Source organism: Alexandromys fortis, unplaced genomic scaffold (genome assembly GCF_014885135.2).
Source record: "Alexandromys fortis isolate MF-2015 unplaced genomic scaffold, M_Fortis_MF-2015_v1.1 scaffold_221, whole genome shotgun sequence".
Classification (NCBI taxonomy): Eukaryota; Metazoa; Chordata; class Mammalia; order Rodentia; family Cricetidae; genus Alexandromys; species Alexandromys fortis.
The window spans coordinates 2,140,532-2,164,723 of NW_026068096.1; the positions used below are offsets into that span (position 1 = coordinate 2,140,532).

General features: G+C 54.4%; 1 protein-coding gene across 3 annotated transcripts; it reads left to right on the forward strand.

Annotated features, from left to right (window-relative positions):
- The first annotated feature begins 387 nt into the window (after nucleotides 1–387).
- Shc2 (SHC adaptor protein 2) lies at nucleotides 388–22,617 on the forward strand. Of its 3 annotated transcripts, none has more exons than XR_007588890.1 (14): nucleotides 388–919; nucleotides 9,023–9,093; nucleotides 10,493–10,553; nucleotides 10,681–10,800; nucleotides 13,229–13,282; nucleotides 13,372–13,423; nucleotides 13,507–13,633; nucleotides 14,326–14,491; nucleotides 14,599–14,662; nucleotides 16,505–16,669; nucleotides 18,304–18,614; nucleotides 19,083–19,282; nucleotides 19,836–21,192; nucleotides 22,038–22,052. XR_007588890.1 is itself a non-coding variant. In XM_050123313.1 (13 exons), the coding sequence occupies exons 1-12, from the start codon at nucleotides 518–520 to the stop codon at nucleotides 21,185–21,187; spliced, it is 1,722 nt and encodes a 573-aa protein (XP_049979270.1). In that variant the 5' UTR covers nucleotides 405–517; the 3' UTR covers nucleotides 21,188–21,192; nucleotides 22,038–22,617. The 3 variants fall into 3 exon arrangements, 1 of the variants encoding a protein (XP_049979270.1); XR_007588889.1 differs by having other exon boundaries at nucleotides 390–919; nucleotides 21,059–21,192; nucleotides 22,038–22,617; XM_050123313.1 differs by lacking the exon at nucleotides 19,083–19,282 and having other exon boundaries at nucleotides 405–919; nucleotides 21,059–21,192; nucleotides 22,038–22,617.
- Nucleotides 22,618–24,192: the final 1,575 nt, after the last annotated feature.

The following is a 24,192-nucleotide window of genomic DNA, read 5'->3' on the forward strand; positions in this document are numbered from 1 at the left end:
CCTACTCAGGAAAGAAAGCACAGTCCGGCTGGAACAGTGGCTTAGGGGTCACTTAGGGAAGGGAGGAGGATGCCTCTACAAAGCCAGGCCTCAGTTTCCCAACTTAGAAGAAAAGCATAATGTTGTTGGAACGGTGGTGACGGGCACCTCGGGGTTGGAGGATGGATGACGCCCTGCACCCGCGACCCCAGGCCTCAGTTTCTCCATTCAGACGAAGGGTAGAATGGTGCTGGAGCGGGGGTCGAAGGGGCACTTCGAGGTTGGAGGATCGCGCCCCGCCTCCCATCTGCAGACACTAGTCTCAGTTTCCCCACCGGTCAGAGCGTGTGAGTGGACAGCCCCTCTGGGAGCCCCGGCAGGCCGTGCGGGGTCGAATGGGTGCCGCCAGCGAAGGGCTGGGGTCCTAGGAGCGCAGCCCCCCGCGGCTGCGCGCTGCGCGAAGCGGTGACATCACCAGGCGGGGAGGAGCGCGCGGCTCCGTGCCAGGCTCAGCCGGGGCTCCTCGGCGGCCGCGGCCATGACTCAGGGTCCGGGTGGCCGCGCGGCCCCCGAGCCCGAGGCGCCCACCACCTTCTGCGCGCTGTTGCCGCGCATGCCGCAGTGGAAGTTTGCGGCACCCGGCGGCTTCCTGGGTCGCGGTCCGGCGGCGGCGCGCGCGGCGGGGACGGCTGAGGCGCAGCCCGAGCCAGGGGTCCCCGCGCTGACCGCCGTGCTGGGCGCCTGCGAACCGCGCTGCGCCGCGCCCTGCCCGCTGCCCGCGCTCGGCCGCTGCCGGGGTTCGGGAACGCGGTGCGCACGGGGGACCCCAGACGTCGCCGATGAGTGGGCGCGCAAGGGCGGCTTCATCCACAAGCCAGCTCACGGCTGGCTGCACCCCGACGCCAGGGTCCTGGGGCCCGGGGTCTCTTACATCGTGCGGGTGAGTGCGCCCAGCCTCCTTCCCGGCACGTCGGGTTCGGGGACCCCTCCACTTTGGTCCCGTATCTCAAAAAGAGCCAAGTGAGCTCTTCCCCACTACCATGGAACCCCGTCTCCGGTGCGCGCTTCTTGGCCGCCCCCACCCGCAGGCTCTGGGGTCCGGGTTCCCACGGCATCACGTGGGGAGGGGCGGGGAGAGGGCGCAGGTGGGGAGGAAACGCACGCATGCGCAGGCTATCCCCCCCTTTGCTGTTGGGTGAAAGAGTCCTTAGGTGAGGACCAGGGAGAGAACGGAGTACCCTCTCACTCTCGGAGTCTCAGGGAAAGCGACTTTGCAGCGATGTAGTGGGGACACGCAAAGACTTTGGATGGAGCATGGAAACTAAGCTCGGTGCTCGGGGTTCTACTAATGAAGCTAATGGACCTGGCTGTTTATCCCTTCTATTTTTGCAGGGGTGGGAGGAAATAGGGATTTGAGGAGGGGATTTCGAGCTCCGACTGCCAGCTACCAGCCGGCCTCATCAGCTTCACTAATATTGGGATGTTGCATGTCTGTCACCACTCCCGGAGCTTTAGTCTTTGTTTTGTTTTTGAAACAGGGTCTCTTGTAGCTCGGGCTGACACGGAAGTCACTATGTAGCCCCTTGCTTCTACTTGGCAAATGTTGTGGTGACAGTCACGCACCCCCACGCCCCATCTCCATCTGTATGGGGCTGGGGATGGAACTCAGAGTCTTCTTTATGCCAGGCGAGGTCTGTATACACTGAGCGCCAGCCCCAGTCGCACCTCCGCCAGGTTTTTATTGTGACCTTTGCAAGGGATGAGATGTGGGGGATGGTCTCCCACGTGCCCACCTGTCACCACGGACCTTTTATCTTCACTCTAAGCCTCAACTCCTGTGTGTGCAGTTTTATCAACCACTTGAAAGTAGGCTGGTGTGTGACGCTCACTATAGGCACCCTAGTCCGGTGTCATGCTCACCACAGTTTATGAGATGACAAATGATCCCAGAATGCCGTTTATTGGCTGTCCTGGACCAGGATGCTAAGCGGGTGTCCTGTTTTCCCCACCGTGATCCACAGTGTCACTTCCTTCTGTGTGAACTGGGTTGAGTCCTCCAATATTTATGCCTTGGGGATCTGCAAGTAGGACCTGTTTTAGAGGTGACTTCAGCTGTGACTGGTGGGGCACACCTGTAATCCCAACATTCAGGAAGCTGCAGCAGGAGGATTGCTGAAGGTTGTAGGCCAGCCTGGGCTACACAGCCAAAGAAAAAGAAGGTGGGCATGGTGGTGTATACCTTTAATCCCTGCACTGGGGAAGCTGTGAGTTCAAGGCCAGCCTGGTCTACATAGTGAGTTCCAGTTCTGTCTCAAAATGCTTAAGCACACAGAAAGACTCAAAGAAGAAAGTATGTTTGTTGTAGGTGTTGTGGATCCAGGGGAGGTTTCCCCGGAGCAGGGTGGGTCCTCAGGCACTGACTGAGACACAAAGTCAAGCCAAGACACAAGGTGGCTCACACCTGTCATTCTAGTACTTGGAAAGTGGGGGCAGTGGGAGCAGGAATTCAAGGTTATCCTTGCCTGAATGGTGAGTTTGAGGCTAGCCTAGGCTATTCGAGACCCTGTTATAAGACAACTGAACAGTTTAGAGAGGAGTTTGAGGCTAGAACAAATGCTAAGTCTCAACCCAAGGGCCAGTGGAGATTCCTGGACCCCCAGATGCCATCTGCACAGACCAGCCTTCAGATGGAGTGCTAATGCGCTCCCCTTGTGTTCTGTCCATCTCCAGCCATACTAAGTGATAACCCTCCTGCCCTTTGGCCTTGACACCGAGTCCTCTGGGTGTGTGTCTGCTGCCAGCTGTGGCACTGGGTCCCTCCCCGCAGTCTCCTCTCTCCTGTGTCCACATGGTTTGATGTTCATCTATTCTGGTGTCACTGTGAGAAAGCGTCCCACCAATGCTGCCTTCAGCTACCTCTCACCCAGTTCCTCCAGCCTGTCCTGTCTGGTGGATACATTTTTAAAAAAATATTTATTTATTATGTATACAATATTCTGTCTGTGTATATGCCTGAAGGCCAGAAGAGGGCACCAGACCCCATTACAGATGGTTGTGAGCTACCATGTGGTTGCTGGGAATTGAACTCAGGACCTTTGGAAGAGCAGGCAATGCTCTGAGCCATCTCTCCAGCCCTGGTGGATACATGTTGAGAGTTCACATACTGTCATTGTTGGGGCTCCAAATGTTGGGGTGAAAGCAGTGTGGTATTTAGATCAGCCCTTATGGAGTAGTGACATTGCGGAGGACAAGGGAAATCTCTGATCTCCATCTGCCAGGTCTTTGATTGCACAGGAGAAGTAGATAATAAATACACAAGAAGACTGCCCATGGGAAGACTGAAGGTCCTGATGGGGCGGGGGTGGTAAAACTGTGTGACGTCCATGGGAGTTGTAGCTTCTCTGGTCACAGTGCTTTGGAACACATGTCTCAAGTGCTGAGACTTGAACTTGTGGAAACCTCCGGCAGAAAACAACACAGGAGACATTTCTGGCAGGACACAGCCAGCGCAAAGGCTCTGTGCAGGAGGCAGATCTGGAATTTTCTAGGAACAATGGAATGATGTGTATGTGTTGCCTTTATTGGTTGATAAATAAAGCTGTTTTGGCCAATGACTTAGCAGAATAGAGCCAGGCTGGAAGAGAGAGGAGATGGAGTCAGAGGAGACACCAGGACAGAACTTTACCCTGTAAGCCACAGCCTCGTGGCGATACACAGATGAACAGAAATGGGTTAATTTAAGATGTAAGAGTTAGTAAATAAGAAGCCTGAGCTAATAGGTCAGAGAGTGTTGTAATATGTTTTTGTGTGATTGTTTGGGTCTAGGTGCCTGGAACAAAAGAGTGGTCTCCGATTGCAGTGGAAGACCTTGATAAGATGGAGCCTGGGGTTTCCAAAGGATCATTTCAGGGTATTGTCAGAACAGTATCACGGGGCACAGAGGGGTACAGGGATTGAAGGGGGACCTGGAAGGTGTGGGGAGAGCTGACAGTGATGTGGATCTGGGTGACTGTGGGTTATGCAGAATGGTGTCCATGTTAGAAATGGACAGGACAGAAAGGCGTGCAGGGCGAAGCAGCTGAGGCGTCCACCTGCTGCCCAGGTTGAGCCTTATCAATTTGAGCACGGGGAGCCAGTCTGACCTCCCCATTGACAATGAGAAAGGTCAGAGCAAGGAACAGCCAAGTCACACGGGGATGATCACAAGGGTCCATCCGAGCAGGGCTCTTGCTCCTCAGAGAGGATGCACCACCTTCATTTACAGATAGGGAAACTGAGGCACATGGAATTGGGCCTAAGGTTGCTCTGTCAATGTCAGTAAGAGGCTCTGTCTAACCAGCACCCACCCTGTTCTCTCATACATCCCTATGGCCAGTAGCCTGGTCACGCCCCCCCCCCACATTGGGACCCTGTGACTATAACCTGTGACTGAAGTGACCTGCAGATGAGTTCAGGTCAAACCCTGGCTATCTAGATTCATCTGGGGACCAGTGTCACCACACTGTGATGTTTTCTGAGCTGCAGAACCCAGTGAAGCAGAAAGCCATTTGAGTCTTTCCCAGGAGTGGAGATGCCAGTGTCCTGGCCACTGCCAGCCTGGTTCAGCGGCTCAAACCTGGAGGAGTGTGTCAGAAGAGAGAGACTCTGGGTGAACAGCTTGCATTGGCTAGCCCAGCAGCTTCGTCATGCACCCAGGTTGTGAGCAGCTGGGTAAAGGTGCCCCTCCAGATTCACGCTCACCAGATACCCCAGAATGCAGCTGTTTTGGGGCACAGCATATCTGCAGATGGGAGATGCAGTGGGGATGGGCTTGGACTAGGAAGGCCAGGTCCTACATCTGGTCACTGCTGTCCTCAGAAAACCACGGGAAGACATGGGGAAGGAGGCTGTGACAGGTCAGGCAGAGTGAGCTCCGTAGCTGCCAATCAAAGGCCTCAGAGGACCGTGGTCACACAGAAGCCTGGGAGAGGCAGGAAGGGCCCACTGTAGGCAGCTTGGCCCCAAGTAGGCCCTAGCAGACCTGAGTCCTGGTCTTTGGCCTCTAGAATGTGGATGGAAGTATTGTAAGCACTATCCTTGTGGGAATTGTCAGTCTGTTTCTGGGGACCTATTCATCCTCAGGGTCTTGACTGTCCTTGGCTAGCTCCTCTCCTGGTGTCTGTGGGCCACGTTTGTGATGCTTTTCCCAACTGACCCACCAGAACAGGGCCACATGACTTCAGAACCACACTGACTGGGACCCTTGTACATTTGTGTCCTGAGGCATGGCAGCTGATGGTTGCTTACTCCATCCTGTGTAGCATAGCCTTCCTCCCCTTAGTGTGTTTGTGCACGTGTGTGTGTGTGTGTGTTGTACACATATGCGTATGTACTCTCACTGGCCCATAGCTCACCGATTGGACGAGGTTGGCCAGCAAGCAAGTCCCAGAAATTCTGCATCTCTCTCTGTCTCCTACAGTGTAGTTATCAGTGTATACAGTGTATACAGTGGGGTTATCAGTGCGTCAGTGTATACAGTGGGGTTATCAGTGCGTCAGTGTATACAGTGTATACAGTGGGGTTATCGGTGCATCAGTGTATACAGTGGGGTTATCAGTGCACCAGTGTATACAGTGGGGTTATCAGTGTGTATCCTGATGCCCCATTTTTTATGTGGGTGCTGGGGTTGTGAACTCAGGTCCTCATGCTTGTGTGGCAAGTACTTTACTTATGAGCCATCAGCACCCCTGGCCTCCCTGGGGCAGTGACACTGGCAGAGATGGGTTAGGAATGAGGGATGTGGGAGCAACTGGGTCCTTCCAAAGCAGGGGGCCTGGGTGATGCTCTCTGATACACTCATAGTGAGATACGCCTGATAGGGAGTCCACATTGTCTGTTTATCTGTTACTCTTCTCTATCCAGGAACTGACAACTCACCATCGGCCATCTGCTCACCCACCCACTTACCCACCCAACAGTCATCCATTCATGACTTATCTAACCTCCCATTCCTCTGCCCACCCACCCACCCACCCATCCACCTATCAGTAGATGGAAGTTTCTGTCCCATTCAGTCCCACAACCATTGAGTCCCAGTTAAACACAGAGGCTTATATTGATTATAAACTGTTTGACCCATTGCTCAGGCTTGTTACTAAATAGCTCTTTGACTTAGATTCACTCATAATTTTTTTCTATGTTTAGCCATGTGGTTTGGTACCCTTTCTCATCTTGCTTTCTCTGCTTCTGGATAATGAATGCATCTCTGTCTTTCCCAGAATTTTCCTAGTCTGGTTTCCCTGCCTATACTTCCTGCCTGACTACTGGCCAATCAGCATTTTATTAAACCAAAACAAGTGACAAATTTTTAGAGTGTAAAAGAGCATACCCCACAGCATTTACCTATAGATCCATACATCCACCCACCCATCCACCCACCACCCATCCACCCACCATCCATCCACCCACCCACCCACCCACCCATCCACCCACCATCCATCCACCCACCCACCATACATCCTCCCACCCACCCACTCCACCCACCCACCCATCCATCCATCCACCCATCCACTCCACCCATCTTCCCTCTCATCCCCCTTCTGACCATCCATTCATCTCATAGGTGAGGTCCTCAGCTCATTCCTGTTTGTAGCTCCCCTGTACCTCTTCACCTCAGAGTGCATGAACCCTGTAACATCACGGCAGGGTCCTGTGGCCTTGGCTTCCCAGCCTTCATCCTCTTCTCTCTTCCACTTGGTCTCTAACCCACTTCTGGCCTGGCAATGCTGCTCAATTTGCCTGGGTCCTCCCGTACTGCTCCCTTCTCTTGGTCATTGTCCCGTGGTCCAGAAGATGTGAGCTCAGAGTCTCCTTCCTGGGCAGGTCCTGAGTGCCCTCTTTGTACCCCTTTTTGCATGTGAGCAGCCTGGCTGGGATGCAGGTCACTTCGTTGCTCCTTGCATCTTGGACAGTCATATCACCTTAGATAACTGCTAGGGATGCATCCAATGTCCCTGTGCTTCTGAAACCCTGTTCCTTTTGCTGATATCATACTGGAAAAATCACATGGTCTACGAGGAGTGAATTACTGCACTTTAGAGTGTCAGTGTCTTCCTGTCCTCTGCTTGGTGGCACTGTGTGTGAGCATGCCCTCTGTGCTCCTTCATGTTGAGTCACACGAATGTTCTCATGATGACTCCCCCTTCCCACCAGCAGCAGAATTTGGAAATGTCATATAAATTCACAAAAATAACCTGCCTCACTTTTACCACTGTGCGCCATTTTTCTCCCACGTGCCATGTTTGTTCAGCTTCTCCAACGCAGTGGCAGCCGACTTAATATAAACTTCCAGAGAGCACGGGCAGATCTCATGTCCGCGTGTCCTGCACGGGTAGCTCCTGGGGCTGCAAAGCTGTTTATTTGCTGAGAGTGAATTCAGCCAGCACAGATCACCCTGCCCCCTATGTCTGCAGGACAGTCTGCTCCCTCCACTGGGAGTACCTTCAGGGCTGGGACCCCGTAGGAGAAACTGAGGCAGTAGTTACGAGTGGGGGGATGGGATGGTGGATGCCTCAGCTGTCTCTTCCCACCCATGGGGCATCTGCAACATGGCACAGTGCTGATGGGCTGTGGGGTAAAATTCTAGAATCGGAGTCATGAGGTGAAAGCGTGTATACATTGATCTATTTTATTTTATTTTAATCGAGAGCTGGTTATGATGGCACGTGGGTGCAATCCCAGCAATTGGAAGGTGGAGGCTGGAGGTATAAGGTCATACTTTATATAGTGAATTTGAGGCCAGCCTGGGCTACAAGAACCCCTGCCTTTCAAACAGCAAAATTACAAAATAAGCTGGGTGTGGTGGTCCAGCACTCGGGGGGTGGGGAAGCTGCAGAACGTCTCAGACCCAGAGGTTCAGGGCTAGCCTCTGCACCAAGCATGACTCCAGAATTAACTAACAAAGCCTAAATCACGACAGGCTGGGGACCCGCCTGGTTGAGTTGAGAGCCCTTCTTCCTAGTTCCCACAGCTGGGTGGCTCCCAGGAGCCCCAGCTTCAGCTCCAGGGCATCTGGTACCCTGAAACGTTACATGCACAAACCCACCACACAGCCTGTGAATGGGGGTTATGCTATGGCTGCCAAGATGGGGCTGGAAGGGAGTGGCGGTAATTTCTGGTCACTTCCTCTTCTCGCTAGATTTCTTCCCTTCCATTGACATAGTTCCCCTACGTAGCTCAGGGTAACCTCAAACTTCTGATCTTCCTGCTTCAGCCTCCTAAGTGCCCCCATGCTGGCTTCACTTCCAGAGGGGAAGCCAGGTGGTGGATGCACGGAAGGTGTCCCTTTCCACGGAGATGTTTGTCAAATAGAGGCCTACAAAGTTTCTTCTTCTTTTGAGACCTGGTCTTTATATCCCAAGTTGGCCTCAGGCTTCCTGTGTAGCTGGGCAGTGGTGGTGCACATCTTTAATCCCAACACTTAGGCGGCAGGGACAGGTGGATCTCTGAGTTTGAGGCCAGCCTGGTCTGTAGAGTTTAGTTCTGTGACAGCCAGGGCTATGCAGAGAAACAAAACAAAGAACGGACTCCCTATCTAGCTGAAGATGGCTTTTAACTCCTGACCACTGCCTCGTGCACTGTGGTCGGGTGTGCACCACCACACCGCGTTCATAGGGTGCTTGGGCCAGCGCCCAGGGCCTAGTTCATGCTGGGTGAGGGCTCTACCAACTGTGGACGGTGGTTGGCTGATGTTCGCATCTGTGCCCACCAGATGGTTCCTGTCTGGATCTTGTCTGTGGGTGGTGACTGGACTCGATAAACGCACGTGCCACCATCCCGCCTGAGAGCCTGGACACTGAATTGAACTTTGGGTTCAGAGCTGGGTGGGACTCAATGGTAGGTGAGGGAGGGTGGATCCAGGACATCAGGCACAGAGTCCTGGGACGGTGGCTGTAGATGTCAGGGAGGGAGGAGAGCTCTGGGGAGCTGGAGAGAAAATTAAGTCTCAGCAGCGATCCAGTTCCTAGGCTGGCTCACCTGCTGACTGACCACTCTCTCTCCCCAGTACATGGGCTGTATTGAGGTGCTCCGGTCCATGCGCTCTCTGGATTTCAACACCCGAACGCAGGTGACGAGGTGAGGCCTTGGAGTGGGCTGGGGGCTCGGGTCACAGTTGGCCTCTCGAGGGTGGCATGGTGGGTTGGGGGTGACCCGCTGGGCACCCCTGACAGCAGGTAGACTGGGCCCAGCACCAGCCCTGCTTCACCTTTTCGTCTCAGCTCCATCCCTGGTTGTTGTGCATGGCTGTCATGGACACTCCCCTGCTTCCATTTTCCCTCAGCCTGCTGTACCCTGGGGTGTGACTTCAGGAGGGTGACGGGAAGGCCTTTGCTTATTCCATTTGCTGTGAACTTAAAAACCAAGACACAAAGCTAGGTGTGGGAGCTCACACCTGGAGTTCCAGCAGTAGGAAGACAGAGTCAGGAGGTTGGCCATCACCGGCCTAGCCTTGGCTACAGAGTGGGACTGACCAGGCTAGCCTAGGCTACAGAATGAGACTGTATCAAGAAACAAACAAGAACAAAAGATAGGATTTATTGCCCCAGCAACCCGCCCTGTCAACTGCAGTTCATTGCTTTAAAATATCTCTGCATAGTGTTTTATAGTCAGTTCCAGAACATTCCAACACCCAAGAAGAAGCCCTGTTCTCCTGAGCATTTATCCCATTTCCTAACCCACCCAGCACCTACATATCCCCTTCCTGTCTCTGGGCATTTCTGAGCATGGAGCCCACTGTGGCCTCATGTCTCTGTCTCCCTTGGTGTCACTGTGACAAAGTCCTGACAAGAACAGGGTCTATTCAGCTCGTTCAAGGGAGACAGGGTCTACTCAGCCCCTCCAGTGCATCGTCTGCTCATCATAATAAATATGTAATAAGACAATAAATAAAAAGCTAAATCTTCTTGAGGGATCATACTCATATAAGGAACAGAGAGAGATGAATTAATAAACTCATGTTTATGTGCACCTTGCTTTGTGCACTTGTACGCGGTCCAGGATCCCCTGGCTAGCGGATGGTGCCACCCACAGTGGACATTCTCCCCACCTCCACACAATCGAGATAGTCCTCTAGAGGCGTTCTCTGAGGCTTACCCCTAGGTGATAGACCACCTGTCTCACCGATCACAAAGTGTCCTCACGATCCCTTCAACGCTGTGGTGTATGTCCGACCCTCACTCCTCTCCATGGGTGGGTGGACCATGCTGTGTGTGCCTTCACCCATTCTGGACACCGGGTACCTAGGACCCTTCACTTCCCATCAGCCTGGCGATCTATTTCTGCCCCTGGTATTTTGTACCACCCATTCTCATGAAGGCCAGCCTAGCCTCTAACTTGCAACACCTCTCAGGCGGGCCTTGAACTCATTGTCTTCCTGGCTCTGCCTCCTGAGCAAAGGGATCATCTCGCCTGGCTTCCCTTGGCTGCTCTCCTGGCTCTCATCCCTGCTGTTTCTAAGTTTGGTCTCATCCTACAGGGAAGCCATCAACCGGCTCCATGAGGCCGTGCCTGGCGTCCACGGCTCCTGGAAGAAGAAGGTGGGTGTGGCCTGTAGTCCCGCAGAGCTGGTGTGTGTCTTGGGAGACTGAAGGAACACTGTGGCCATCCAGAGCCCCTGTGGTCCCAGGCATCCGACTCAGGTGGCTTACTGTACCCTCCTCCCAGGCCCCAAACAAGGCGCTGGCTTCCATCCTGGGGAAGAGCAACCTGCGTTTCGCTGGCATGAGCATCTCCATCAACATCTCTGTGGATGGCCTCAACCTGTCTGTTCCTGCTACCCGCCAGGTGGGAGCCACTGCCCTCTGCCCACAACCCTGCCTTTGCCCAGCCTACAACCCTGCCATCTCTACCCTGTCCACGTCCTGATATTTGCCCCCCTAACCACACCTCCACATCCTTCACCCCACAGCCCAGCACCCTTCTTCTCAGTCCTATACTTTCAGACAGGTTTCTCTGTGTAGCCCTGGCAGTCCTGAAACTCCCTTTGTAGACCAGGCTGGTCTCGAGCTCAAGAATTCTGCCTGCCTCTGCCTCCCGAGTGCTGGGATCAAAGGTGTGCGCCACCACCTTTCAGTTCAGTCCTATAATTAAGTCCCCGCATCTAGCTCTGTCCAAATCCCCACCCTTAGCCCTGCCCCTGAGTACATCCTGCCTGCCCATCACTCCCACGGTGCCACTCTCACTTTCAACCCAGTCCACAGCGCCGCTTGCCCCACCAATGGTGAACCAACCCCTGGGCCTTGCCCTCTGCTTCACCCATCCACAAACCCTCCACCCAACTTCAAAGCCCTCAACCACACCGACCCAGCAGGCCTCTCCTATAATCTGCAAGACCTTTAAGATGTCCAGAAATATCTGCTGTCCACTGAGGTGGAGTCAGGAAGTGGGGGTTGCTGTGTGCACAAAGTCCCCAGTAGCCAGGACCCTTGGTGCAGGGCAGCTATGTCCACAGGTGTCTAGAAGGGTGCCTGGGCTGGAGTGCCCAGAGGGGTGGGAGGAGAGGGATTCTAGGCTGGCCCCGGAGGAGGCAGCATGAGCCTGGGGGAGGAGCCTGGGGTCTGTCCTGAGAGTGGCGACAGTGGCATTGCGGACTCTGTCAGGAACTGAGGGGCAGTGTAGGGCCATCTGAGCAGTTGTCCTGGCAAGAGGGGCCATGGTTAGATCTCATGGGGGGGCTGAAATGAGGAGAATCTGAGAGGCAGAATGGGCAGGCCCTGCCGAGGGGCTCATGGTGGTAAGACCTTGACCCCAACTGTAACCATCTGAACCCCAAGCCCAACTCTTGATTCTGATTACCTTAACTCCAGCTTCAACCTCTACCCCAACCCCATTTCTTTGTTTTGAGGCAAAATCTCACCATATAGCCTTGCCTGGCCTCAAACTCAGAGATCCACTTGCCTGTGTTGGGATAAAGGCCTGGGTCACCATGATTGGTTTCAACTGTACTTCTAACACTAGCCCTAATTGCGAGCTACCCCAACCCCTAACCTTAACTCTAACCCTAACCAGGTCATCAGGTCTGTGGCAGACCCGGCCCTCTTAGCTGTGGGCACAAATTCTCATTTTGCCCTGGTAGAGCTGAGATCCAAGGAAGTCTTGAGCTGGAATTTTATCTGCTAGCCAGGCAAGGTTGAGTCTTATCAACACTGGTTCCCGCTGTAGCCCCTCAGTGAGCATTCCTTCCATCTCTGCCCCTCCTGGCTGGTGCTGGCGCGGGCACATGCTGCATGCAGGAGGGTGTCTCACATCAGATATGGGACAAGGCTGGCCTTCCATCAGACGCAGGTGGTACCAAAGAGACATGCCTGTGGGCTGGGGCCCAGTTGGGAGCGTGGTGGGTGTGGTGTCTTCCGAGGTTCCCCAGCTCCAGAGTCCACTGGTTAGTGAGTGGGGGCTTCTCTGCCACACACGAAGACTGGGAACCCGCAGCATGGACGCTCCCACAGATGCTGCTGATATGGTGGAGAAGGGAGACCACTCCTGACACAGGCCTAGGGATGGAGCGATGAAGGCAGCGGGCAGGGGACCAGAGCCTGGAGCAGAAGCCTCAGTCAGATGTCCAAGCTCTGCACTTGATGGGAGGGACATGGCATGTTCCATCTCATCCTGAGCCCTGGTTCCTGGGGAAGATGTGGCTACTGAGACCCCAGTTTCAGCCTTCTGAATTTGGTTATTTGAGTCTTAGGAGCCTCTCTTCTCCCTACTCCTTCCTCTTCCCCTTCTCCCCCCCCTCATCCCCACTCCTCTCTCCTCCCCACTCCTTCCTCTCTCCTCCTCCCTCCAGGAGGGAGTGCTTTAATTCTGAGGAAAGCAAATCTCTATACAACTTTAGGAACCGAATGACGGAACAGATGGGGTGGGGTTGTGTAAATGAATGGGAATGAACATGGAACTGGTTCATCTTCAGAGACCAGAGCTTGGGATGGGCGTCTGTGTGTGCGTGTGTGTGTGTGTGTGTGTGTGTGTGTGTGTGTGTGTGAGGGTGCTGCCATTTCTACACTCAGGAGGGTACACAATCGTGTGTCTCCAAGGCCTGGCCTTCCTGTACCCTCTTTAGGCCATGTTCTAGTCCTCATGGGGGCTGGTGTCCAGGTGGGACTCTTTGGCCTTAGCAATGGTAGACATCAGTCAGAGGGACATCCCTCCATCCATCCCATGTCCCCGTCCCCTGCCAGCTGGCCGTGTGCCCATGTCTGCTTTCCTGTCCTCACAGATCATTGCCAACCATCATATGCAATCCATTTCCTTCGCTTCGGGTGGAGACACGGTAAGAAGGGCCAGGCGGACCTCTGTGTCCTTCCCTGGACCCCACCTCCAGGGAGCTGAACCTGCCAATCTCTCCCACTGTCTCTCCAGGACATGACTGATTACGTGGCCTATGTGGCCAAGGACCCCATCAACCAGAGAGGTGAGCTGAGCGGAGCTCGGGAGCCTGGGCTGGGGGCAGGGATGTGCTGGGGTCACAGGTGCGCTGACATGTGCCCTCCACAGCCTGCCACATCTTGGAGTGCTGTGAGGGTCTAGCCCAGAGCATCATCAGCACTGTAGGCCAAGCCTTCGAGCTGCGCTTCAAGCAATACCTGCACAGTCCCCCCAAGGCCATAGTGCCCCCCGAAAGGTAAAAAGAGCCCAGGGGCTGGCTGCCTTTACCTTCTCTGTTGGAGTATAGGAGCAGCAGGGCTGCGTCCCCGGCACCCGGCCGCCCGCATGTCTAGCTTATGCCCGAAATAATTACACGGAAACTGTATTCTTTCAAACACTGCCTGGCCTGGCTAGTTCCAGCTTCTTATTGGCTAGCTCTTACATATTGTTCTAACCCATTTCTAATATTTTGTGTAGCCCATGAGCTGGCTTACCAGGGAGGATCTTAACCTGCGTCTGTCTGGAGCAGGAGAATCATGGCGACTCCTTCACTCGGCTTCTTTCTCCCAGAATTCTCTTCTGTCTACTCCGCCTACCTAATTTTCTGTCCTATGAGGGCCAAGGCAGTTTCTTTATTATAATTAACCAATGTCCTTCCTCCATCACTTCTCTTTGCCCGGAGTCCCTTGTGTGGCTGCTCCATCTTCAGCACCAGCCTCCTTGTCCTCATGAGGGAGGAGCCTCATCCGATAGCAGATGGGGGTGGGGACGTCGAACATCTGGGTGCTCCCTGCTGCTTTCCCACAGAGGCTGTAGTGCCGACAGCTGCTGGCTTGTGTGGCAGTCCTCCCGTCTCACCAGTGCTACGTGGGGAAGGTGTGGGTGTTAGGTGGCAGTGGGGGTTGGGAAGGGAGGACCAAGTGTCCTAGCCTTGCTCTGGGTCCCCAGGCTGACAGGGCTGGAGGAGTCGGCCTGGGGTGACGACGACGAGGCCATGGACCACAATTACTATAACAGCATTCCAGGGAAGGAACCACCCCTGGGTGGGCTGGTGGACTCCAGACTGGCTGTCACACAGCCCTGTGCCCTGGCGACACTTGGAGACCTCGGACAGGTGAGTCTCCGCTCCCCTATGGGGCAGAGGGGCCAGGAGCTATCCTTGGGGTGGGTGAGTGCGAAGAGGGCCTGGCACATGCCAGGGTCACCATGCTTCTCTTGCAGGGAATGTCACCTGCACGGAGAGATACCCGGGGCTTGCCATGGGACTTGGGTCCCTCCGGAACAGGTAGGTGGTGCTAACCTTACTGTGTCTGGTGTCCCCCTGAAATGTCCCATCCCCAACAAACCTGTCTGTTATTGTGTAAATGTGCCCCACAGTTGTGTGCTTCCTGATCTACCCCATCCTGCCATCTTTATTACCTCACACAATGAGGCACACACATTTGGGGGTACACTCAGCTTCGTACACTTCTGAGCTTCAGGGGCGCTGCTCTCCTGTGAGCCTGTGTCTGTTGCCTGTACCCTGACGAGGCAGGCGTATGACATCATCATATCGTATGATGGGTGTCTATGACTATGGAGGTTTCCAGAATCATCTGTGTACACTCCAGCGCTTCCTGTGTCTCCAGTGGGGGCTCACTCATAGGTGATACACTGGGCTCTTGTCCAAGTGTCCATCCTTGTGGGGTCTTTCCACCCCTGCACACCACAGACCTCTTGATCGTTTTCACGACTATACAATCCCCCTCCATACAAGGCAGTGTGACTTCTCTCTGGTGTCTTGTTAATCTTCCCACCTGGGCTGTGGCTTTGGCTCGCTCTCCCTCAGCACCCACCTGAGCCGTCAGTAGTGTTCATACAGCTCTCAGGTCTCGCCAGCCCCTCTCACTCTCTGCCATATTATCATGATGATGATTTTTGGAGTCAGGCTCTCACGTAGCCCAGGCTGGCCTTGAATTTACTCTATAGCTAAGGATGACCCTGAGCTCCTGCTCACGAAAACGAGGCTTTTCCTTGAGACAGAAACGAAGACAAAAGAGAACCACGTGAGACAGGGTCTCGTTTTGCACCTCAGCTGGCCTTGAACATACATCCTGCCAGCTTCTAATTTCATGATTAAGTTCTTACTCTTCCCGTGTTAGAGCCTAAGTGACAGCCGTATCTGGGTTCTTGGAGGGCAGAGCCAGGTATCTTGTATCATGCTGATGCAGGCAGGGTTCACACTCCTCGAGGAGGGCTTGGCCACAGCTGACACCATCCGTTCCTCACTACCTACCTGGGGTTCTGAGAAGTGCCTGGAACCACCCTTGGACTCTGAGAAATCTGCTCAGCTGAGCTCAGATGGGAGAAATGAATGTCAGGCTGTTCATGAGGTTGACATGACCCCCAGGGACCCTGAGGGGTGAGGCTGAGGGGATAGGGTGTCCTGCTACCCCTGCGTGGGTGCAGGCAAGTTGAACAGCCTTCAGGGGACTGAGATCCATCTTACAGGTAAATACAAATAAGACAAGACAAAAGACAGCACAAAAATTCAGATTTAATCCTTATCTCCCAGGTGAAAGCTGAGCGAGGTGGTCGCTGTCTGGAGTCCCAACACTGGGGACAGAGACTAGAGGATCCTGGGGGCTCATTGGCCTTCCACCATTTTAGTTTAGAGACCTTGTCTCAAACAATAAGATGGGTAGTGAGTGAGAAGACACCAACACTGACCTTCAACCTCCACACAAAAGAGGAGGAGGGATTTGCCAGCCTTAGAATAGGAGCAGCGAGTGGTAACAGCTCCACCATGCGGCGGGTCACGTAGTGGCAGGATCAGGAGAGCCACGGTCATTACTGTCTAAACAGGGTCAGTGTGAGCATCTAGCTCTTTGGAGCTTGGAGTCCCTCCCCACCCTCCTTTTGGCCAGAGAGCTGTCCTCTGGCTGTGGCATAACTGGGCTCTGCCTCAATCTTGCGTGTGTGGCCAGCCTTTGTCCCCAGCTGGAACACTGTGTGGCTCTTTACTCGTGTGAGGAGCCTCGGTTTAGCCCCTGTCGGGTGACACAGGTAGCGTCCCTGCCCGCTCCTGCCTCCCTCTCTCTAAGTCCTCGGGGTTTTCATCTCACCTGCCACCCTCCCTCCTTTCCAGCCCCACCTGGGGATGGCTACGTGCAGGCAGATGCTCGAGGGCCACATGACTATGAGGAGCACCTGTACGTCAACACCCAGGGCCTGGACACTATGGAGTCTGAGGACATGTTCGAGGCCCCTCTGCTGCCTGAGGACAGCCCCAAGAAGGACCTGTTTGACATGCGTGCGTGGCCTGTTCCCCATCTGACCTGGGATTGCATGGGGGCCGTCCTTGGGAATCCAGAGGGTAGAGGTCCCAGACTATGAGCCTCAGTCAGCTAGGGACAGACTTCTGTGCCACGCCTACGCTAGTCTGCTGGGTGAGGCTGAAGCCCCTTCTGTGGGCATCCCAGCCTCTGCCCACAGACTCACAGTCTGAGGGGAGAGCCCCGACCTCCTGTCAGCGGGGACTGTCAGTTCCCACCTACTTGGCTAGGAGATCTCTCTGTCTGTCTCAGTCTCAACACAGGGTCTCACGTGGGGGTAGGAGAGCTGGTCCAGCTCTCTCCTCGGAAACCCCAGGAAAATACTCAGTCTGATGGCCCTGCTAATATTTCCTCCCAGAAGGGTTTCTCATGTTCCCTGGGCACTATGAGGACTCTCTCAGCCTCCCCCAGATCCTTGCAGGTGATCCTCCCATTACTGTCATCTTCTCTTTGTGTCTGTGAGCATTTAGATGCCAGAAGACAACCTTGGCTAGCGTTGCTCAGTGCTGACTAACCACCTTGTTCTCTAGTGCCTGGGATTTACTAACTAGGCTAAACTGGATGCCCAGTGAGCCCCCGGGATCATCCTGGCCCCATTTCCTCTGTGTTGGAGTTACCGGGACACACTGTTGTTCCCAGCTTTTTACATGGGTGCTGGGAATCGAACTTTGGTCCTCTGGTTGGCACTGCAAGGGCCATTTCCCAAGACATCTCGGTTGTGTTCCTGCTCATCATTGTGACTGTGGTGTGAGGTCCCACATGACGCCTGCTGTGTGCATGGTACTGGTTACAGAGCATGTCTCTTGGCTCCCCTCAGCAGGAAAACAGGTTGGGGTGAGCTCCCTGCAGAGGCGACAGCCGCTTACCTGACTTCCATGGGAAGGTGGGCTCCCAGGTAGCCCTTGGTAGGTTGGTCAGTGGGGCCTACTGAAGCTCCTGTATTAGGCATGTGGGTGCCGATCTGTGTCAACTTTTGTTGCCCCCTTTTCTCGGGAGGGTCCTGAGACTGGGAGAGGTCACTTGGCTCAGCGGTGACAGCTCCACAGAAGTAGGGATGTGTGGCCACTTGCTGTTACCAATCATTGGCCATACCAATGGTCAGCAACGAGAGACGTCCATGGGGGTAGAGGGCTGGAGTGAAGGGAGTGCTGTGTGCCTCAGCTTCTTATGAAAACAGCTTCGGCAGTGAGTGGAACCAGTAAGCCTTGCTGACAATCCCCAGACAGGTTGTAGAGGCTGTAACTAGCGCCAGGTTGGGTCAAGTTCTAGGTCTGGCCTTATAACTGAGTACCTGTCATTCCAGCTAAGTAAGAGAATGAGACAGAAAGACAGAATTTGAGGCTAGCCTTGACAACTTGGTGAGACTCTCTCAAGAAGTAAAACAAGGACTGGGGACTTGACTGAGGGGTAAAGTCGTTGCCTAGAATCCCCAGTGAGGGGCTGAGGAGCGGTTAGGATGGAGCCCCGCCTAGAATCCCCAATGAGGAGCTGGGGCGTGGTCAGGGAGTGGAGCCCTGCCTAGAATTCCCCAGTGAGGAGGGGCTGGGGTTGTGACCTTGGATTGCACCTACCTTGCAAGCCCGAGAGCAACAGGAAAAAAAATGACCCGCAGGACCCTTTGAGGATGCCCTGAAGTTGCACGAGTGCACAGTCGCAACAGGCATCACTGCAGCCCCGTTCCCTTTGGAGGACCAGTGGCCCAGCCCCCCTACCCGCAGGGCCCCCATTGCACCCACAGAGGAGCAATTGAGGCAGGAGCCCTGGTACCATGGACGCATGAGCCGTCGGGCTGCGGAGAAGCTGCTTCGTGCCGATGGGGACTTCCTTGTGAGAGACAGCATCACCAACCCGGGGCAGTATGTCCTCACAGGCATGCACGCAGGGCAGCCCAAACATCTGCTGCTGGTGGACCCCGAGGGTGTGGTAAGCTGGCACTTGGGGCAGGAGGGAGGGCAGGGGCCGACTTCAGAGTTGGTGCTTTAGATAATGGATTCCCTTACTGTGGCGAAGCTCATTGGCATCAGCTTCTAGAGAACTACAAAACATTTTCAGTTAATTTTTTTTCTTCTGAGACGGATTTTCTGTGTAGCCCTGGCTGACCTGGAACTCATTCTGTAGACCAGGTTGGCCTCATATTTACAGAGATTCACCTGCCTTTGCCTCTTGAGTGCTGATTGATCGAAAACAATCCAGATGTGTGACTCATGCCTGACATCCCAGCACGGGGGGGGGGGGGGGGGGGGGGGGCAGAGGCAGGAGGATTGCTGTTTCAGGCCAGCCTGGAACTTCAGCATGAGAACCTTGTCCCAACACAACAATAGTAAAACACTTTAAAGGGGTTTCTACTTTGAAAAGCACTTTGGGGTTCACATAAGCACCTCTGACCCCCAGCCTCTCCGAGCCCCCAGCCTGGGTGGCTGTTCCACAAGCAGGATGGCAGTTGCGGCTTCTCAGTGCAGTCAATCTTGCTGGAATCAGCTGCTCTGGCTCCTGCTCAGTCTCACTGTGGAGCCCTGTCTGACTGACGCTTCCTCTGTAGACTTCAGCCTACTTTGGAACTCAGAGCTCTGCCCCGGAGTGCTGGGATTAAGGTGTGTGCCACCACACCTGGCTCTTGTTCCTTTTTCTTTTTTTTTTTTCATATTTGTTATTATTTTATGTCTATGGGTGTTTTGCCTGCGCGCGCGTGTGTGTGTGTGGTGTTATGTGTGTGTGTATGTGGTGTTATGTGTGTGTATGTGGTGTGTGTGTGTGGTGTTATGTGTGTGTATGTGGTGTGTGTGTGGTGTTATGTGTGTATGTGGTGTGTGTGTATATGTGGTGTGTTTGGTGATGGTGTGTGGTGTGTGGGTGGGTGTATGTGTATGTATATGGTGTGTGTGTGCGTGTGTGGTGTGCAGTATGTGTGTGTGCAGTATCCTCCAAGGCCAGAAGAGTATCCCAGAGGACTGGAGTTATGAATGTTATGAGTGCCCACGTGACTGCTGTGACTCAAATCCCGGTCCTCTGCTGGAGCAGCCAGTGCTCTCAAATGCAGAGCCACCTCTCCAGTCCATCTATTTATTTATTTTTCTAAACCACAGGCTGCCTCTTGAACAGCAGCATGACTGACCTTGGTTTCTTCCTCCCTGTTCCTCCCGCAAGGATTTTGCTGGTGCCATGAGAACCCATAAGCAGCCATTTCTGAAGCACTCCAGGCTGGGGAAGTCCTTCTGACTTCGTGGGGACTTAGAGGCCTTTTCTAGGCTCCTGCTGGGGAAAGATTGGGCTTGGAGCCTTCTCAGCCACGGAAGCCATAGTGATTTTACTGTCTAGATTAGTAATTCCCAACCTTCCTCATGCTGTGGCCCTTTAATACAGTTCCTCATGCTGTGCGACCCCAGCCATACAACTGATTCATTGTGGCTTCATAACTGTCGATTTTCCAGTGTTGTTTAGGCGGGACATCTGACATCTGACCCCTGTGAAAGGGTCGTTCCACCCCAGAGGGTTGCAACCCACAGGTTGAGAACTGATAGTCTAGCTGGACCCTTGTGTGATTTCGGGGTGTCTTGGTTTCCTGGGGTTCTGAAGCACGTGACCACAGATGATACAGCCTAAAAGAGGGTGGGACTTGTCCTGAGGAGATCTCTGTGCCAGCCCTTAGCCGGAGCCTGGGGGTGGTTGGTAATCTCTGCCGTCTTTGGTTTGCAGACACATCGGCTCCGTCTCTTCTTCTTTGACTTGTATGCATGCACATGGCATCTCCCTCTTGGGGCTTCCTCTCTTTCTTGAGGCAGGGTCTAACTGTGCAGCAGTGGTTGTCCTGGAGCTTGTAGACCAGGCTAGCCTTTGCCCTCTTGAATGCTGGGTTAAGGGCAAACAGTTTCCCTCTTTCTCTTAAGGCATGGTCTCTCACTGAAGTTGGAGCTCAGAGATTTAGGTTGGCTGGTGAGCAGGCTCCAAGGGGCCCACCTTGGGCTGGATCTTCTCTTAGCACTGGGGTAGCAGGTGCACACAGGTGCAGGTGCACACAGGTGCAGGTGCACACAGTTTTCATACAGAGTTGGGGGCTCCAGATTCAGATCTCCATGCTGTGCAGCAGGCACGTTACTGACCAAACTCCTCAGCTTTTCAACTTTTTATTGTTAGTTTTGAGACAGAGTCTATGAGGCTGTCCTCAAACTCAAAATCCTCCTGCCTCAGCCTCTCTGAGCGCTAGGCTCATGGGTGTGCCTTATCACACTGGGCCTGTGGTTCTGGAGTCTTGGGGCTGGTTCTTGGGTGGAGCCCTATGCTCCACAAGTGCTTACCCAGCAGGTCTAAGCTGGTGGGAGTGTGGCACGTGGGATGCCGTCAGGGATGGGTGCTGAGGTTTCTGCCCACAGGTGCGGACAAAGGACGTGCTGTTTGAGAGCATCAGCCACCTCATAGACTACCACCTGAAGAACGGGTTGCCCATTGTGGCTGCCGAGAGTGAGTTGCACCTGCGGGGAGTGGTCTCCCGGGAGCCATGAGCCAGGTGTGTAGTAGCAGCTACAGCTGCTGTCTTCAATGTTCCGTTCACCACCGATGGCTTCAGTACACTCGCTGGGTTGTGCAGTCATTGCCGCAACTCACTGTGGAACGTCTTATCATTCCAAAGCAGGCCCAGCCCCTAGAAGCAGTCACCCATCCTTTAAGGTGGCCCTACTGTGTGCTGCTTGCCCAGGTTTCCTGTCTGGTGGAGGGTGGGTTTGGTTTAGCTTCGGATTTTGGTGTAAAGGGGATGGAGGGCTGACTGGGAAGGAGGGAAAGACGTGATGCCCTCGGGATCTCTGGGCAGAACTGGAGGAGGGAGGTGGCTGTGGTAGGGGAGGGCAGGAGGTAGCAGCTGGATGTGGGGCTGGGTGGCGGGAAGAAGAGGGGCACTGTGGGATTTTCCCTGAAGCTGCAGGTCAGGTCAAGCTGTTCTTCATCCCCATGGCAATGTCTCCTTCCTGTCCCCCTCAGGCCTCCTGCCTGGGGGCCAGGGCTGCAGGCAGAACTGCTCTGTGAGATGAGGCCCTGTGGGCCTCTCGGATACCTACCAAGCTGGGGCCGGTGATGTCACCCAGACAGGTTCTGTTCCAGCCTCAAAGCAGGGAACTGAGGTGCCAGCTGTCAGAGCTGTCGTTCTCTCGGCGCAGTTCTGAGACAGGCTGTGAGGCTGGCAGCTCGGTCTACACAGAGAGTTTAAGATACTGCCCTGGGGCACACAGCAGCAGCTTGGGGAACCCCAAGGCCCAGGTTGCTGGGTGCCCATGGCTACTGAGGCCTGTTCTGTTCAGCGAACACAGCGGTGGCTGTTGTCATGGACACCCTGCCATCACTTCTTTCTGTCCACAGGTGACAGCTTCTACCCCCAGAGGCCCTTGCAGTGGCTTTGAGGGCACAGCCCTTTTCTCGGACCCTGAAACCACCAGAAACAGAATGGCTGTCATTTCTCCTTCTGCATGAGCCTCAGGAAGCCGCCTTTCCCCAGCTGTGCTCGGCTGGCTGGGCCAATGAGATAGAGTTAGGGTCCAAACCCCTGGTCCTGCCTGAGCCCCCACCCTGAACGTGGGAGGGGTTGTATAAACCAAAGACTGACCGAGTCGCCTTTAACAAACACCCCAATGGCAGGCCCTGTGCCTTTGGTCCCTAGTGGGGCAGAGTTATCAGGCTGTGTCTATGAGTGACGTGCATACCTCTGTGTGTTTCCTGACTGGCTCTGAGGACCCGGATGCATTGTTACCTTTGGGGGGATCAAGGTGCTTTTGAGTCTCAAACCCCTGGTGGGGGAGCAGCCTTGGGGCTCGCCTGGAATGGTAGGACATCCAGGTGAGTTAGAGGCCGAGGAGCCTCACTGAGGTATGGTATCCAGTCAGCTCTTCCAACTGTCACCTCCCCGGACCTTCAGCTGTAATTAAACACAGTGTTGAACATGTGCCGCAGCGTCTGTCTGCACCTGCCAGGGTTCCGGGGTGGAAAACTGAGGCTGAGCAGGAAGCTGTGCAGAGTCCTGGGGCTGGAGCGTCCTACCCCACCCCGTGCCCCAACTCTCAACAAGCCTCCGGTTTTATTCCAAGATAAAGCCAGCTTCTTCCTCCTTTCTTAGCCCCTTCTTGGAGTCACTGTGGCTCACCTGCTAGGGCCCCCCCTGAAGGAACAGACCCTGGACACAGGCAAGGATTGGGCTTCTCTGTGGTGTTCTGGAGTACATGCCTGGGAGTGCTCGGGAGTAAAAACCTCCACCTGCCCCAAACATGAGACACAATAGAGGTAGAGTTCTCTTCCTCCCATCCCCACCCACCCACCCATCTCCTAACACCCATTCACACGCTCGTCTTTCCACCCACCCATTCATATGCCCATCTAGCCACATATCTACCCACCACTCATCAGCCCATCCATTCATCCACCCATCTACCTCCCTATCCAACCATCAGTTTGTCCGTCTACCAACCCATCTATCCACCCATCCACCCACCATCGATCTATCCACCCATCTATCCACCCATCCACCCACCCATCCACCCACCATCGATCTATCCACCCACCCATCCATCCACCCATCCACCCACCCATCCATCCATCCACCCACCCACCCATCCATTCATCCATCCACCCACCCATCCATCTACCCATCCATCCATCCATCCATCCATCCACCCATCCACCCACCCATCTATCCACCCACCCATCCACCCATCCATCCATGTCTTTACCTTCAGCCCTGCCCACACCCACCCACCCTTTTATCCACTTACTCATCTACCCACATACCAACTCATCCATTCTTCCCACCACAGTCTTCAGCAGGGATGAAAAACTATCTCAGACATTGATCAGCAGGTCTCCCTAAGTGTACTTTACAGATAACACCTAGGGAGAGAACTGTTTTAGAGTCCAGGAAATCTGAATGGCTTAGTTGCAGACCGCTGCTGATCCCAACGTGGAGGACATAGAGTTCTAGGCAGAGCGAGAACATGTAGAGAGGGCCTGTGTGTGTGGAGCTGGCATGCCCAGGGAACAGAATGGTGCCCAGGGCTGGAGGACACAGGACTGAGGAGGCATGAGGTCCTAAACTTTATTTCCAGTGAGAAGAGCCACTCTGGCAGGACAGGAATGTCTGAGGATTGGATTCTGGAACCTGGGTCAAAGAGGTCTCAACTAGCTTTGTTCAGTCATTGGTGAATCCGTTCATACACTGTTTTTACAAGGTCCAGGCCCCCCCCCCCCCAAGTCCCGTGTCTGGTGCCTCTCAGGACGTGTTTAGGGACCTCAGGTCTCATGGTGCAGGCTAGGAGGTGGATGCTAGTGACCCACCAGAGACCCACGCGTGGTGAGGGGTGACAACGATGGCCGAGCCGCCAGGCTGCGTTATCTTCCTGTCACCAAGCTGAGCCCTGGGTGAAGGCAGCTGTGGCCAACCCTCCTGTTTAGGACTCAGGCTCAGTTCTCCAGGAAGCTCAGGTGCTTGTCTCTGGGGGATTCTACCCCCATCCTACCCTTCACACCA

Excerpts from the sequence above, each read along its gene's own strand:
- Shc2 (XM_050123313.1), top strand. The coding sequence starts at position 518 with ATGACTCAGGGTCCGGGTGGCCGCGCGGCCCCCGAGCCCGAGGCGCCC. Across the intron at positions 9,094-10,492 it reads ACCCGAACGCAGGTGACGAG|GGAAGCCATCAACCGGCTCC; the intron begins GTGAGGCCTTGG and ends CTCATCCTACAG. Across the intron at positions 18,615-21,058 it reads TGGTGGACCCCGAGGGTGTG|GTGCGGACAAAGGACGTGCT; the intron begins GTAAGCTGGCAC and ends TTCTGCCCACAG.